The following is a 15,314-nucleotide window of genomic DNA, read 5'->3' as shown; positions in this document are numbered from 1 at the left end:
ACATTTTCTAACCATACAGCCAAGTAACATTTTAATGTTTCTAACTTTCAGACACAAAACTAAAATAAGATAACACAAAGACATAACAGGACTCATTTATGTCAGTTTGTGCCAGTCATTAGCTTTTATTTTTTTGCATTAAATTTAATTTGTGGCTCTATGCTTGACAAAAAAAGCAAAACTTGTATGCCGTTAATCCTTCAGATGCTCATTTTAGTCTCGAGATATTTTGGATAGACTCCAAATTGTTTGGCGCTTCGGAGGATCCAGTATAAAGCTGGAGATTTTTTTTTTGTACTGACATCTTGTTTAATTTTCCCCACTGTGTATAAGCCAAATCTCATCCTCCTTTCTCCCGGACAGCACACACACTTGTTCAGTTTGAGTGACTTCAAGAGCTTAAAGGGGAGACCATGATGGCCTGGCACAGAGGAAATGAAAGCCAATGGAGGGTGGCCGCTAACACCGAGGTGGAATTCCACTTCAGCCACCTTCCTCTTTACTAACTCGTCACCTCTTGACAGAACAAAAGCTGTCTCCCGGCTCCCGTGGCCAATTTCCTCTTTGCCCATTACCTTCCCATTAAGGAAAACTGGCAAGCAAGGACACAAAGGCCCTCTTGCAGCCTGCCCGAGTCATTACTTACACTATAGCCATGTTGCCCGCAGCTTGGCCTGCAGCCGCTAATGATGAGGGATGGCAGCAAAAGCAAGAAGATCTCCTCCGAGCACGAAGCGAGCGTAACCTGATTACTAGCGACTTGCTCGGAAAACGGCAATACATTCTCACTTTCCTTTCTCACTCCCAGTTTCCTGCCGCTGCCCTCCATGCAGGACATCTTCGGATGACTTTATAACTGTGCTTGGTAAGCAGCCGTTGCAAATTACGCCTTTCTTACCCCTTGTGTGTTTCGCCTCTCGTTTTGATTTAATCACCCTCTCGCACCAAGGGATGCGGATCTAGCCTCCATTCAATTACAAAGACATTAGCCGCAGTGTGCCGTCGGGGATTATAACTGAGAAGTGGACAGCACTAACCATTTAAAACACCAGTCCGTATTACGCAATTTTGGAGTTGGTAGCTTGTCTCAAAGCGATCGTTGAGTTGACTTCAAGCAGAAAATGTGCCTTTTATCATTTGGATAGGCACCTAAAAATTCACTCCAAGATTTTTTCGTTTGCTTGATCTCAAGAGTCCTGTTGTACTAAAATAGATTGTAAGCTATTTATGGCACGACAGAAGGAGAGAGGGGAGAAAAGTGATGGCGTCTTCTAGACAACCAGGAGTTAATAAAATGCTGTCGTTATTTTTTTTTTTTCCTTCCGTAGCCTCGATTTACAAAGATGGACATCGACTATTATAAGACATCAATTACTGTAAACCTTGAGTGCACTCATACAAGCATTTTATGACAGATTATTATTGATATAAAAACATCCTTTTTTTTAGCCATGACAAATGATGACTTCAATGCCAAACACATATGCGCGCCTAGACACACAAATAAACACACACACCAAGTAATCAGGTTCTCAGACACCAGCCCATGAGGCATTTTTTTTTTTTCCTTGGGTGACTGGCCAATTAAGAGCTTTGGAAGCGTCAGCAGCAAGGAGAGCGAAATAGGAGCAGGATGAGGAAGGGTGTTGTCAAGTCGCTATGAACAAGGATCAGAGTGAATCTATAAATCTTAAATTATTGCCATTACAGCCAATGGAGTTTCTGTTGAGATTTTCTATCATAAGTTGATAGGCATTTTCAAGACTCCACTGAGACTTCAAAATGGTAAAGTTTATTGATACTGTAAAACATGTTATGCCTCCTGTGTTATCTGTCATTTTGATGCAATATTAACCAGGTTAAATTGTTGAAAAATAGTTGGAGAACAAATTAATGAATGCTCAATTGTCCGACGAGTGTTGTAAAGCTCAAATTCAAAGAAGAAACTGGTCAGCCCTGAAGGTCTGCCCATGCAGATCCATTTTCGCCTATTAAATTTCTTAGCTCATTGTTTTATTTACTACATCGCTCAGAAGAGTTTAGGTTTAGGAAGATGATGTAACCAACTCTTGTGGGTTTTTTTCTTCTATGAAGATTTAAAGGCTTTTCAATATCATATTTCTAACCCAAAGTTATTTGTTAGTGTCTGTTCCATGTGGGTCGGTTGCCTCAATTTCTTATGATTTAATTTCTGCAGTAGATAAACAAAATCTAATTCCAACAATTTATGTAGAATATGATGCAATACACACTATTAATATATTTTAGCCCCGATGTTTGATTGTCATGTTGGAAATGCTTTTATAACTGCATAATGGGTGTGAGGTTTTTTTTTTTTTCCTTCAGACATGCATTGCTAAGCATATCACTGAAAATCCTAGGTCAAGTGTAGGTCTCCTGAAATGATGTTCCACTTGCCCGCCTTGATTAAAACCATGCGCACTGCCTCTCTTGGAGCCTTGACACTCAACTCCTCCTCCATGCTGTTGTATCAGCCTGCCTCTTGTTCACCAATCCTTCGCTGGGGCGGATCGGCAGCCCCACAGGCCTAACGAGATGGGCTGCTAGTGAGGGCTTATTGTTCCAAGATCCTCTCTCATGCCGAGAGAGGAAATTAACACTCTCTCTCGATTCATTTCGCAAAAAAGACCGAAGGGTGTAACGGTTTGGGCGAAAGCAATTACTGTGGAATCTCGGAATTTGACGGGAGGTTGAACAGTTTTCATAAGTAAAGACTTCAGGACACCCCATAAGAGCTCTGGACATGAGGAAATAAAATATTCTGATAAAAGGAGATGTAATAACGGATGGATGCCCCAAAAAAAATCCACTTACCAACACTGATATTAGATGAATATTTTGTGTGAGATTGAAGTACATATAAGAGCAAAGGATCCTATTCAGTGGCCATTTGCTGGCATTACCGAAATTAATATCATTTGTCATAAATGTTTTTGTTCAGCAAAAATTCCAAGGAGCTGTCAAAATCCTAAATGAACATGCGTAATTTACAGCATCGCTTCCCCGGGGGACCGTTATGAAGCAATCATGCACTTAGCAAATCATTTGTACTTGTAAAAGCTTTTACTGGATGTGCTCTGTGAAACCAGTCAAAGCGAGAGTTTTACTTTATCCACATGACCTCTCGTGTCATAAAAATGCTGACACGTGCATTTTCTTGTAAAGCAAGAAATGACATTGTCCCCTTCCACAGTGTGCCCAACCTTCATAAACCATCTCGAGTTACATGTCTTTGAAAAGTCATTACAGCAGATGCCGGCTTCACGAACAATTTTCCATCCAATGTGTCATCCAACTATTATTTTCAGTCATCGTTATTCTGTGTAATAGCTCAGATCAAACCGTCCTTTTATTTCTGATGATGTTTACACTTAGTTGCATATCTCTTTTGCCTGTTTACTGCACAACGATGTGGAATTCAATGCATGGCTAAAGATAGGCATGTCAATCAGGGCGGTTCGTGACGATAAAAGCCGATGATGCATCTGTGCTGCTTTACATCTGATGAAAAGGATGCATATGCACCCATCTATCTTTGTGTGCATTTTAGTGGGAAAAAAAAATACACGCAGATTTATGCATTTGGCGTAGGGGCTGAATTCATTGTAGATTTGAACTGAATTAATTAGTAGACCTGAAAAGTGCTTCAATAGATTTTCATCAAACCAACTTGGGTGGCTGTTGCCAGTGCAAGTGAAAATTAGGTGTGAAATTATAACCACAACAAAAAGACGTGCAGCCTTACTTGTGCTGTGAATGGTAACTGTAACTTCCGTGAAATGTCGCATTTAATTGGAACGCGAAGAGCCACTTTGAATAGCAGCAAACTAAGTTGTCTGTGTTCACACCCAGAATGGCGCACGCACCCCTTTTTGGAATAGGCCTTCTTGCGTGCATCTTCGAAATCGCCAACAGCCAGTCAGTCTAACACGCCACAGATTTATGTCCCGTGCTCCGCCAGATTTGGTCAAATAGTGCCCTCGGTCTATCTAAACAAAATCAGCAGCACTGAATGTGATGCCTATACTTTTAAACGGATCACATAGACTTAGGAATCAAAATACCTTCACTATCAACAGTGAAGTGCTAACTATACATAAATAAATGTGACGGCCGGGTTGAGCGAGTTCCGCTCTATTCCTATCTCCTCCTTTAAACTCAATAATTCTTCCAACTGCCAATGGGTTAGGCTGTCCAGATATATTTTACTGCATGTAAAAATGAGGGATCAAAAAGTATCTGTGGCAGGATTTCCTTCTTGAGCCATTTATCTGAGGAAGCCTAATGTGCTGATAGGACAGCTCTCACTAAGCCAAACACAGCTACAGCAGCTTTCTGAGACACCAGGAGACTCCACAATGAGAAACATAGACACCAACTAGCATGTTCTCAATATTGCACCGAATTCCTTTTAAAGACCTGCGGTGTTGTCACTTATCACTAATCCACACCGCTGCTGTTCCCAAAAATATGACATTTGTCTAATCTGCTATCATTAAGATTTAATCTGCTTCAATTTGTTCCTTTGTTCTCTGAATGGAGGCTCATATCCACTGAGGCAGTCCTCATTTCAAAATCCCAGAGTTAAAGTTTTCAAAGCGAATCTTTTTGAAATGTGATCTATTTGTCATAAGGTTAGTGCTGCATAATTGAACCTGCTACGCTCGTACGATGTCATTCAGCTGAACATACTGAAAAGCATGTGAACGACCCATCAAATGTTAAACGTTCAGCAGCGTGAATGAAATTCAGCACGACCATTTTCTCACGCCAGGTCACTTGAGTCTCACGCGGTGCACACACGCCAGAGTCTCCTTTTCAGAATAAATCTCCATACTGAGGAGCCATCAAAGGGCAATTTCTCCACTGATCATCCACAGTGCCACTATATGTATGTGTGTGTGTATCATGGGTGCCCCTCATACATGATTAGATGCAAGTGGTGGTGCTGATTACACAAGGAGCTTCCAAGGTGCAGATAGTCACGTCTTCTAGCTTAGTTTATTAGCATCTCTCAGTGCTGCCAGCCTGCGACTGGATGCTTTTTGAAAACTTCATGAGGCAAAAAAAAAAAAAAATGCTGAGAGGATCGCAATACAATCATGGAAATGCTAATGGTTTGTAGATTTTTTTTTTTTTTAGGCCCACTTGTAGTGATTGAAGTCTGAGCTGATAGTCATAACAGTACAAGAATGCATTAGCTCGCTATTCAAAGTATTGAGCCTTTCGGATTTGCATTTCTACAATGAGAATGATGCTATGTAACATTGAACGGGGGGGGGGGGGGGGACTTGGAACATGTTGCTCATTATGCATGTATGAGTTGCAGATGGGAATTTAACTATAGACATTTACATAAGTCAAATCTGCCATCTATATATCTTTAATAGATGAGCAACAATTTTAGTGGAATTGTTTGAAATTGGAAATATTGGAAATAGTCATATACTCGAACTGTCATCAATGAGTCAGTCCGTCATGCGTCATCAGGTTAGTACACAAATTTAGGAATTTTTAGAATGTTATGGAAAACTCGTCAGTTTGACTCTCTAACTTTTGAATTCCATTTTCATCACTATATAAAAACATTGAAACAACACAAGAGAAGCATCATCCAAGCGTTTCATGACATAGTTCCTTTTTGAATCTAAAGCGGCGATTGTGCCACTGAAGCGCTAAGGAGTCATAGATCACACTCCAATTTTCCCCTCAAGTTCTTCACTCTGCAAAGGCGAGGCACTGTAGCGTGAAAGGAAGTCATTTTTCAGTCACTACACAAAGCTTGAGATCGGGTGTGGGCTGGACAAAAGTCTTGGGACAGCCCTTAATTCTTTCTGAATATTTGGACAAGTCCCTCTAGTTTTGAGAAGGCTATTTTCTATTCCGGCATGACCGCACCCAAGGCACAAAGCAAGGTAGATTACTCTGACTGGATGAGTTTGGCTTTGAACGACCAGAGAGCACTGACCTCAATCCCATTAAGCACCCATGGGATGAACGACAACAGATTGGGAGAACAAAACGGAAAATGCGTGCGATAATTTGTCGTATGTTGTTTTTAGGTCAAACATTCCAACATTACTCCTTATATATCTATTTCTTGCCACACCATCATTAAAACCTGACCTTTTCTATGGAAGTCGGTCTTCCCACCCTAGGGGTACTGTACAGTATATGATGTCTTCGAGATCAACTTTAATTGACATGCGAGCGTTCCTGAGGTTAGGGCGGCATGAGAGCGAGGAGCAGGAAATGGAATGTGAAAAGCAGAAAGGCTTGAGTGCTTCTGCTCAAGGTTGAGCATGCCTCTTCACCAGTTTGGATGACAACAATGACAAAGGAGATGGATCTTGTTCTTCCCTTAACAGTGCCAAGCCTGGATGATGCTAAAAAAAGGCTCAAAGTGAATGTTGGTGACTTTTAGATGTACTGACAACTTTGAATGAGTGGCATTTTACTGACTATACTAGTGAGTGTTCTTTATGACCTTTTTTATAAGATTTTTGGGGGGTATATTCATACTGTGGCTAATCCAGACATTTTTTGCTTCTTAAGGTCTTAAATTTTTGTCCTCACCTTAACTAAGGGGCCCAAACACGCACAAAAAAAAAAGCTTCACCAGCCCAAAATAGCAACAAACTGTGGTATCTGTTATTCAACTGAGACATCACTTGGGTAGCAAAGCTCTTAATGGCACACAAGCCTCAGTGCAGTGATACAAACAGTGTCATGGACACGCAGACACTCATTGCCTCTGGCATTGATGGATTACACACAGAAGGGAATGAATTGGAAGATACAAAAGAACAATGTTTGGCTTGTCACACCTTTAAACAATGTGATGGGTCTGTGGTTTTTGGTGACCCTGTTTTTTTTTGTGATCCCAGGAACCTTGTCACATTTGACCAAATGACAAAAGCTACCCTTGCATGGTCATTGACATGTTTGTTCCATTTATTATTATTATCAAATAGTTCCTGTGCCCACGTCAACGATTTTGCAGAATATTCAACTATTGGCTAATCACCAGAACACAATGCTGTTGTTAGTTAATGCAAATTTGTGCAATTCTGCTTACCTTTTGAGTTTGACATCATAGTCCCTGAAGTCCATCTCTTTATATTGGCCGAGCCTAGTTGCAAAGTTATAGACTGAGAAACTGGATTTGAGGTGGTACTGTTAATTTAGTTACAATTTCAAAGTAAATTTTTCATACTATAACCCCTATTAGCATCTATTCCTTTTGCCACATATCATGTGTAGATTTTAAGATACTTAGCCAAATTCAGGAAATGTGATCTCCTTGTAACAAGACATCTTTGAACACTCAGGTTTTTTTTCTGTTGCACTTTTGTTATGCATGCAAGCATTTCTAACATTTGTCATGCGCGATTAGTTGCAGTGATTTTTTTGTGGTTAATTTTATTTGCCATATTGCTAATAATAATCAGAATAATCTTATTAAGAAGATGCAAGGAATTTATTCTGGTGTAGTTTGAACTGCTCTAATCCATTAACACACAAACCATAGTGGCACATTTGGTTTATGCAGTCTGACTGGTTGTGGCACAGGCTAGACACAACCACCAACAGCTCAAACTTGGCATGCCCTTTGACCCTTTCATCAGCAGGCTGGTGACCATGCTGTCTTATAGGTAAATATGAATCACACGTCTGTGTCTTCTCTCATTAGTTCTAATTGTGTGAGCATGACTGCTTGTGGGCAAACAGATGCACGGATGCATTTAGAAAATGTGATCTTTACTTGTGAGCCGTGCCTATAAACACATAATATAAACTTTGAGTTGGATCACAGCCTGCGGGATGGCTCCAGGAGAGCGATCGTGTCTTGGTTGCGAAACCTGCCTGCCTTTGCGTCCGCTCAGCTGGTGTACCCTTGAACTCAGCATACATACCATCTGCACGCCACAATCCACCCCGCAGGCCAGCCCTCAACTTTTGCCAGGGAATTCATTACCCGTATGGTATTTGGATTCGTGAGGCGCCTGGCCGTCACTCACGGAGTGATGCACGCAAGCATCCCAAACAGCCGCTAACATAAACGTTGTTTGGAAATGCACAAAGGTTGCTTTTCGAGCGCTGTCTCACAACAGCAATTGCTTACTGTGTTGAATTCATCTGACCAGACAGTTCTCATCAATTCCCCCATATGCAATATCACAACCTCACATCTCTGACTCTGCGCTTCCTATCTGACTTTCACACGGCCCCCCCGGGGAGGTGTGACTGACAGTTCGAACAGGCTGGATTGGAACAACAGCTGCTGTGAATTTGTTTTGGCAAAACATGGTCGATTGTCACACTGATTTAGCTAAAGTGTTAAGCGGCATATGTTCTTTAACCTAGTCAGCATTGAGCAATATCGACGCGGCAAACAACTCAATAGAAAAATTTCTTTCACGTGTGCGCCTTCATGATATGAAAGCTGCCTTTTGTTGCCATTAATTGCACGACTGCATATACACATACTATGCATTGTTTTTTTGTTTTTTTTTACAGAGTATCTTCTTCCGTTTGTATGACAAGCACATAGAAAGAAAAGACCTTTTGTCTGGAGGTGCAATGTTAGGAGTCGGCATATCAAAAGATGAGCCTTGCTCAAGGCGCATAAAGCAGATTCTCTCAGCAAAAAAGCTGGGCCGAGTCGACCTCAGCTGAGAAGAAGACAAAGGTGATGTTTTCAAAGCAGGTTTTTGAATGTGTGAATCTGATCCAGTTCTCTTACTGCAATTTTTGCGCTCGACGATAAATTAAATGTGCATTTGTTAACAAATAAAGTATTATCCCTCACTGTTTAGTTTAGCAAGCAGAAAATGAATTCAGTATGTGCTGAGTTAATCCTGAATCTTCTCATCCTAATTTTTGGTTTTTCGCCTAACGGGAAGTTGTGAACTGAATGAATAAAAAGTAAGTCAGCCCCTTCTAGCAGGTTCATTGTCAGGGCAAAATTCAGATAAAGGTTCAGAGGTCTGACGAGAAAGGTTGTAACTGTATCCGGGAGACTTTAAATCATAAAATAATGTATTTTCTTGACAGTTGAAAATAATAGTCCCTCTTGTTCACCCTTTAAATAGCAAGTCTCCTTTTAGAACATCTAGTCGGAATTCAGTGTGAAAAAAAAGAAACGTGAAAATCTCTTGGTTTGTGGTGGGCGGAGCTAACTTTAACTCCAAAGTGTGTTGAACAAGTCAAACCGTTGGAAAATAACTTTCTGTGGACTATCACAACCACAGATTGACAGTCTCATCTGTCTGACCATTCACGTAAACACAATACAGACATCTTGTGTTCCACAGGGTTCAATTCTGGAACTGCTGCTGTTTTCATTGAATCTGCTGTCCTTGGATTCCATTTTACGGAAACATGGCATTTTCTACCCTTTTTTTCTTCCCAAATTGCACTCTTTGCAGTTTGGTGCCTACCCATTAACGGCAAGACAACTCAATCCTTGCACACAGACTGCTCTTTTGACTGCACTCCAAAATATGTGGTGTGATTATAGTTCAACTCATATAATCACATCCGTTTACCTTCTTTAATGTCTTTGTTGTGTAGCTATCAAAACGAAGAAAAATATATAAATATATGTTCGAGTTCCCTCCCTCTTAGTAATAAAATCTCCACAAGTTGATAAGATTCACCCAGTGGCTATAAATGTCAGCACCAAATCTTACACCCTTGAACTTCCATCCCCGTGAATCCAAGTTAAGGACTTTCTGTGTTATCGTGAGCACATTATCATTCAAACTACCACTGTGGAAAAGGAAGTCTGTTTATCTGTGAAAAGCTGTTGGAGGAAAAAGGATGAGTGCTTTCATAACAAGGTGCGACAACATGATTTTTATGCCATATTAGACAAGCAATCATTTTCCCCAAGAGATAAAGTACAGTATATGACGATCCTGTTCACATCTGCCACACTGAAGCACATATTTGTTTATCAAGTGCTCTCGTCAGCAATCTTCGGAGGACCAAATACATGGCGCCTCAACTTGAGCGCTGAGACTCCTGGTTTCTGGAGCAAATTAATTCCCTGCTGAAGAATGACTGTTATGAATGGCTTGGGAAGAAGAGAGAGATAGATGGGCCACCTATTCTTTTGCACGGCCTTCTGCTCCGAGTTACAAAGATGCTGAGGCGTGTCCTACTTTTGTGAGGGGAAAAAATGGGGCTTTGTACAGTAACTCTGGGGACTTGCCATGTGGGGCTCGCAGGGCTGCTGTGTTCACGCGCTTGGAAACAAGACAGAGGGAATCTACTATGGGTCAAATTGATTTATCACCAGTGCATTTGAGTCTTTTTAATTTATTACACGGAGTCTCAATTGCAGGCAGAAGAGGGGGGTGCTGTGTTGAGAAAATCTATAAACGGACATTTTTTTAGTTAAAAATTAGATTAGTCACAAATTGTGTTGCGTTAACTTTTAGCTACATAAAGAAAGCAGATAACAATGGATATAGTTCGGAATTTTTCTTTTTGGGGCAGGGGTCTTTAATGTAAGACTGAAATTCTGAATTTTACAAGAATTTGGATCTTCAGACCAGCATTTGTATTGGTTTCAGTTAAAATAAACGCAAGTACTGTAATTTCACTTGGTATGTTTGGCAAAGTACAATCTGAACCCTGGTTCACACTAAACAAGTAAAATGAGACAACAAAGCTTTTTAAAATGACATTTCAGAAGCTGTTTATGACATCTCAGCTGGTAAAAATTGCTAATAAAAACAGCTTACAGACGATGTCTCCTACTTACGTTGCGGATGACAACACAAAATCCTCCAGGCTGATTATGTGGAAATTCTTCTCATATCCAGGAATGCTTTTTAATAACAATGTGGGGAACAACGCTAAGTCTTTGTCTGCAGAGTAAATGTGTTTGTTGTATCTTCCATGTTTGTGTCAGACTTGTCATGGCTTTTGGTACTAAAACAACTGAGTCAGAGGATACGTCTCCCTTACAAACAAGCAGCTACCACATTACTCAATCATTTTATGCGTTTTTCCGTTTTGTTTCATTTTTATTTTATTTTAATTTGCTTCATTTTTGCCATAAATTCACAAAACTAACCTGCTGTAACTTGACCTAATTTGTCATGATGAGGCCTGCTCCATTTTAGAAATCTAGTGTGAAGTTACGTATAATACATTGACAAAAGTATTGGGACACCTGACTATATAGGCAGGAAATTAAAAATTTAATAAACTCAGGATTACAAAGTCTTCCACACATCTAGTGACAGTTCCTTCTTTTTTACCATCTCTGAGAGAAGCTCTGCCTGTGGAGCTTTCGTTCCAGTCGGGGAGCACCTGATTTCTCTCATTATTCTGGCTCCTGAACTAGGCAGGCCTATTAAATAGCTTTTAATCAAGACCACGGTTCATTACGTCAAGGAGACTTTAAGCTGACTCGATAAAAATAGCTTGCCAGACCTCAGTCCACGCACCTTTAGTTGTCCAGCTCAGCCGTAGTAGAATTCTTGATGGAAATGTCTTCCTTCATATGACAGTAAGTGAAGGGGTCTCAGTAAAGAAAGAAAACTTAGTTGGTGGACTATGCAAATGAATCCTTTTTAATGATGAAAGGCACAGGCTTGCTAAATCCTCCACTGAAGCACTTGATCAACATTTGTGTCAAGCATTAGGTTACTGACTATTATTTCAACTAGATAGACAAACAGTCAAAAGTAAGACCATATATATACACTATATAATAAATATAGATTAAGAATTAGATCCAGCCTAATGTGCGACTCTCAAAACAAATAATTCCTCTTGTTCAGAAAACATTACATTTTCCCATTTACCATCTAAATACGAATTGTTTTTAAACTAGAGTCTGTAGAGACTTGATCCACTTCTGATCAGTGATAAACTCCCCCAAGATCTTCCCTGCGGGGACTTGCATTATGGCAATCAAATTATGTAATCATGTTCTGCTTAACAGAGCAAACAACCAAAGGCCTTGTAGTATCTCTTCCATTAATCCAATATCTATTTTGCGCCCATAATAGAACCACTCTCGTAATTAAATTTACTCTAAATATAAATACTGTGGGGGGAAAACCATAACAAAAATTACACCGCAAACTGTAAAGTCACGATTTGTCAGACCAAGAATGATGACACAATCCAGTACTTACTAAAAAGGTACACCAGATTGCTTAATTTTTTTGCAGTTTTTTTTCTTCTTAAAGTTACTTAGGGTATGCTGTCACATTTCTTGTCCGGGATATTTTTACGCCAGAGGAAAGATGAGCGAAACAGAAGTCTGCAGTCTAGAATTGTTTTCCGATCAAGCTCTGCTCACAATTCTATTGTTTGCCTGCCAAGTTGTCACGAGTCTAACCTGAGATATAGCCAAGACATTCGATCCACCTGATATTATATTATCATGTTCGGATTCACAGAGACACTGCAACCGCAATTGTGTACAGTCGAAGCATCCGCCATCCTTGTGCAGACATTCAGAATTAGACGGTCGAAAATGAAATATGATGACTAGGACTGGCTTCCTTACAGAATGCAATAAAACACTCTGACAGACAGTGATGGTAAGACGGATTTCCATGTCGAGAAGGAAATCTGATATCTCTTGTTAAGAGTAACTGACTTATGGCGCACTGCTCTTTAAAGTACAGCAAAGTAAGTTCATTAAGACACAGGTCTCATTTGGCAATGAATAATGACAAAAGCTCACTTTGGGTTTTACTTTGTGGTTGCCATTTGCAGTTGTGGAGTACTGAGAACTGTGTCTAACATTTTTCATTAAAATTTTTTACTGTGATCATTACTATTGGAGTCCAGACTTGCATGAGAAATCGGGTTGCCTTATTGTGGGCACAGAAGTAAATGCTCAGTAATATGTGATACAAGTGAAAGGAGAATTTTTCCTACTACTTCTAAAAGCCAATGTCACATGCTTCTGTAAAACGCCATCAACAGCACACAATTTTGCGTAAACTTCTCCAAAGTCCACACAGTTCACATTATTCTTATACTCATCCGTAATATGTACACAATTGATAGTCCAATGGAACAATATCAAAATCAAACATAATGCATGCGATTGCAAACATGAAAAAAAGATCTATTTCATCAAATGAAGTAGCTGCTTTACGTTTAAAGAATTTGCTAAATACATTTTATCTTAACGGTATGGGAAAGGAAACTAAAAATATCAGAGCACATGACATGAATTAAAACATCAGATGGATATGTGGAACATTTGGTTACATCCCATTCGTCACAAAACAAGGATTTCATTTGGGCTGTTACAAATAAGTCTCCAAAAATCAGACGTGAGCTGTCGAGCGCCTTTTCATGCATTTTCAATGAACACTGCATGCTTGAGTAATACGTCATAAAATATTCAAGTTTGGTCTTTAATGCTCTTGAATGACTGGAGTGTTTTATTACGTAATGAGAGCGCAAAGTATCTTTTTTACTTTGCAAACTTGCATCAAAAATAGACCACACCACCAGAAGCTGAATTTCAAACTTAAAAAATATATTAATAATATGAAAAAAAAAGGTTACACTACAGCATTTTCCCACCACTATTCAGTCTGCAATGGTGATGTAATAAATTATTCTGCTGTCTGCAAATTGACGTCCGATTGGGTGACGTCACGCGGGTAGCTTGCATGTTGGAAAATCGTGGTGTGATTCCCACTTGCATGTTGGAAAATCGGAGTGTGATTCCCACTTGGCAGAGGTGTTGACACGTGACATGCACCTGCATCTTCCTTGAGCTCCCTTGTGTATGTTGTCTGCGTTTGTGCGTTTGTTTGTGCGTGCGTGCGCGCGTGCATGCACGCACGAATGTGTGTGTTTCTTCAATCCATCATAATTTGGCTCCGGTATCATTAAAAACATGTTTTCAGTTTATGACGGTCTCAACATGCGAGGTTTCGAATTACAAACGGGTCTGTTTATGACAAGTGTTTTAATAGGAAAATATTGACTATAAATATGACGTTGGCGGCATTTCGATTCGTTTGGAACTTGGTCGGATGACATATAATTTTGCCAACAGCAAATTTTCCATGACTCAAATCAAACTAAAAATGAATGTAAGGCAAACCATGATAATAATAGCACAAGTAATAAAAGCGGCTCTTACCTGTAAATGCCCCTGGTACATATTGAGGCGTCACGGATGTCTCCGTCACTGACTGTCGGGACTTGTTCCAGACTTCTCGAGGCTCAAAGTAGAATTGATGACATTGGGGTCAAGTAAAAGGACGAGGATGGTGATGAGGCAGGAAACAGACCGCTCAGGTGTTCAATGTGACACTTTGAATAAGCAGCAGCTCCGCCCGGCCACTTGAAACTCGCCCGGTCGTCCCTCCCTCTCTCTCGCACTGGGCGCTCACGCCGCAGCCTCAAAATAAGTCATCCTGATCGCTCTTCTCTCTCTCTCTCTTCTTAGTTCATTGCTCTCTCTCGCTCTCCTCATCTCTTCGTCATCGTCGAGTCTGCTGTGTGAACGCTGTCCCGGGGTCGCTTGTCTTCTTATAGCGCGCTCCTCCTCATCCTGGTTCGGATGCGCTCCCTCCGAGGCAGCCCTGTGGTGGGTGCCTCCCTCCCTGCTGACGTATGAGCGCCTCTCTCACGCCATCAGTAATGCCTCCTTAAAAGTTCTATATTCATACATTTGAATTGTCAAAACCCTTTTTTTTTTTTTAAGAATTCCATGTACATAGTACAAATATTTTCTAGCTTATATCTGGTGCTCGAAATAAGAAGGCCAAACTTTATGGGTTATTTTTCTTCCAGGCTTTATCCACAAGTGTAAAAGACTCCATTTGTTTTTGTGTTTCACCAATTTTAATTTAGCTGGAAAAAAACTATTTGGGGAGCAAAATAATACCATGACATGTAAACAAAGCAGCTTGAAACTACATGGCAGGGACTTTTTAAATATCTGAAGGCAATTTAGAAAGTATAATCACCAAGAACACAATGGTACCACACTTCAGCGTAATGGACTGAAATCTTGCAGTGCAAGTAAAAATGACTAAATGAAGTGGAGGTTTGCAACATCCTTGTGAATGACCATTTCAATTACAGTGGAGCTCAACTATTCTGTTTTGAGCAACTGGCGTTCCATTAGAAGGCCTGTAAGACTTTTCTTTATATTATCTCCTGACGATGCATCCGCAACGTTGCTCAGGCGAAGCCTTGCAAAGAAGCTCATTATCGGCATGTTGACGAACGTTTCTAATTTTAACTTGTGGCGTAGCATGCATTATGTTGTTCCTTGTGCAAAA

The 15,314-nt window shown here is 40.3% G+C and overlaps 1 protein-coding gene across 3 annotated transcripts in view; it reads right to left on the bottom strand.

Annotated features, from left to right (window-relative positions):
• pex5la (peroxisomal biogenesis factor 5-like a) overlaps window positions 1-14,663 on the bottom strand; it is a 46,510-nt gene extending 31,847 nt beyond the window's left edge. For 2 of the 3 annotated variants that reach the window (XM_049721659.2, XM_049721669.2), the window contains exon 1: window positions 14,165-14,645. In XM_049721659.2, the coding sequence (XP_049577616.1) occupies window positions 14,165-14,185 (21 nt within the window). In that variant the 5' untranslated portion in view covers window positions 14,186-14,645. Of the gene's footprint in view, window positions 1-14,164 lie in introns of all 3 variants that reach the window. The other variant, XM_049721650.2, reaches the window with a different exon arrangement.
• Between the last annotated feature and the right edge of the window lie 651 nt (window positions 14,664-15,314).

This window comes from Syngnathus scovelli, chromosome 10 (assembly GCF_024217435.2).
Source record: "Syngnathus scovelli strain Florida chromosome 10, RoL_Ssco_1.2, whole genome shotgun sequence".
Taxonomy (NCBI): domain Eukaryota; kingdom Metazoa; phylum Chordata; class Actinopteri; order Syngnathiformes; family Syngnathidae; genus Syngnathus; species Syngnathus scovelli.
The sequence above is the reverse complement of the archived record's forward strand: the minus strand, read 5'-3'. Positions and strand labels throughout refer to the sequence as shown.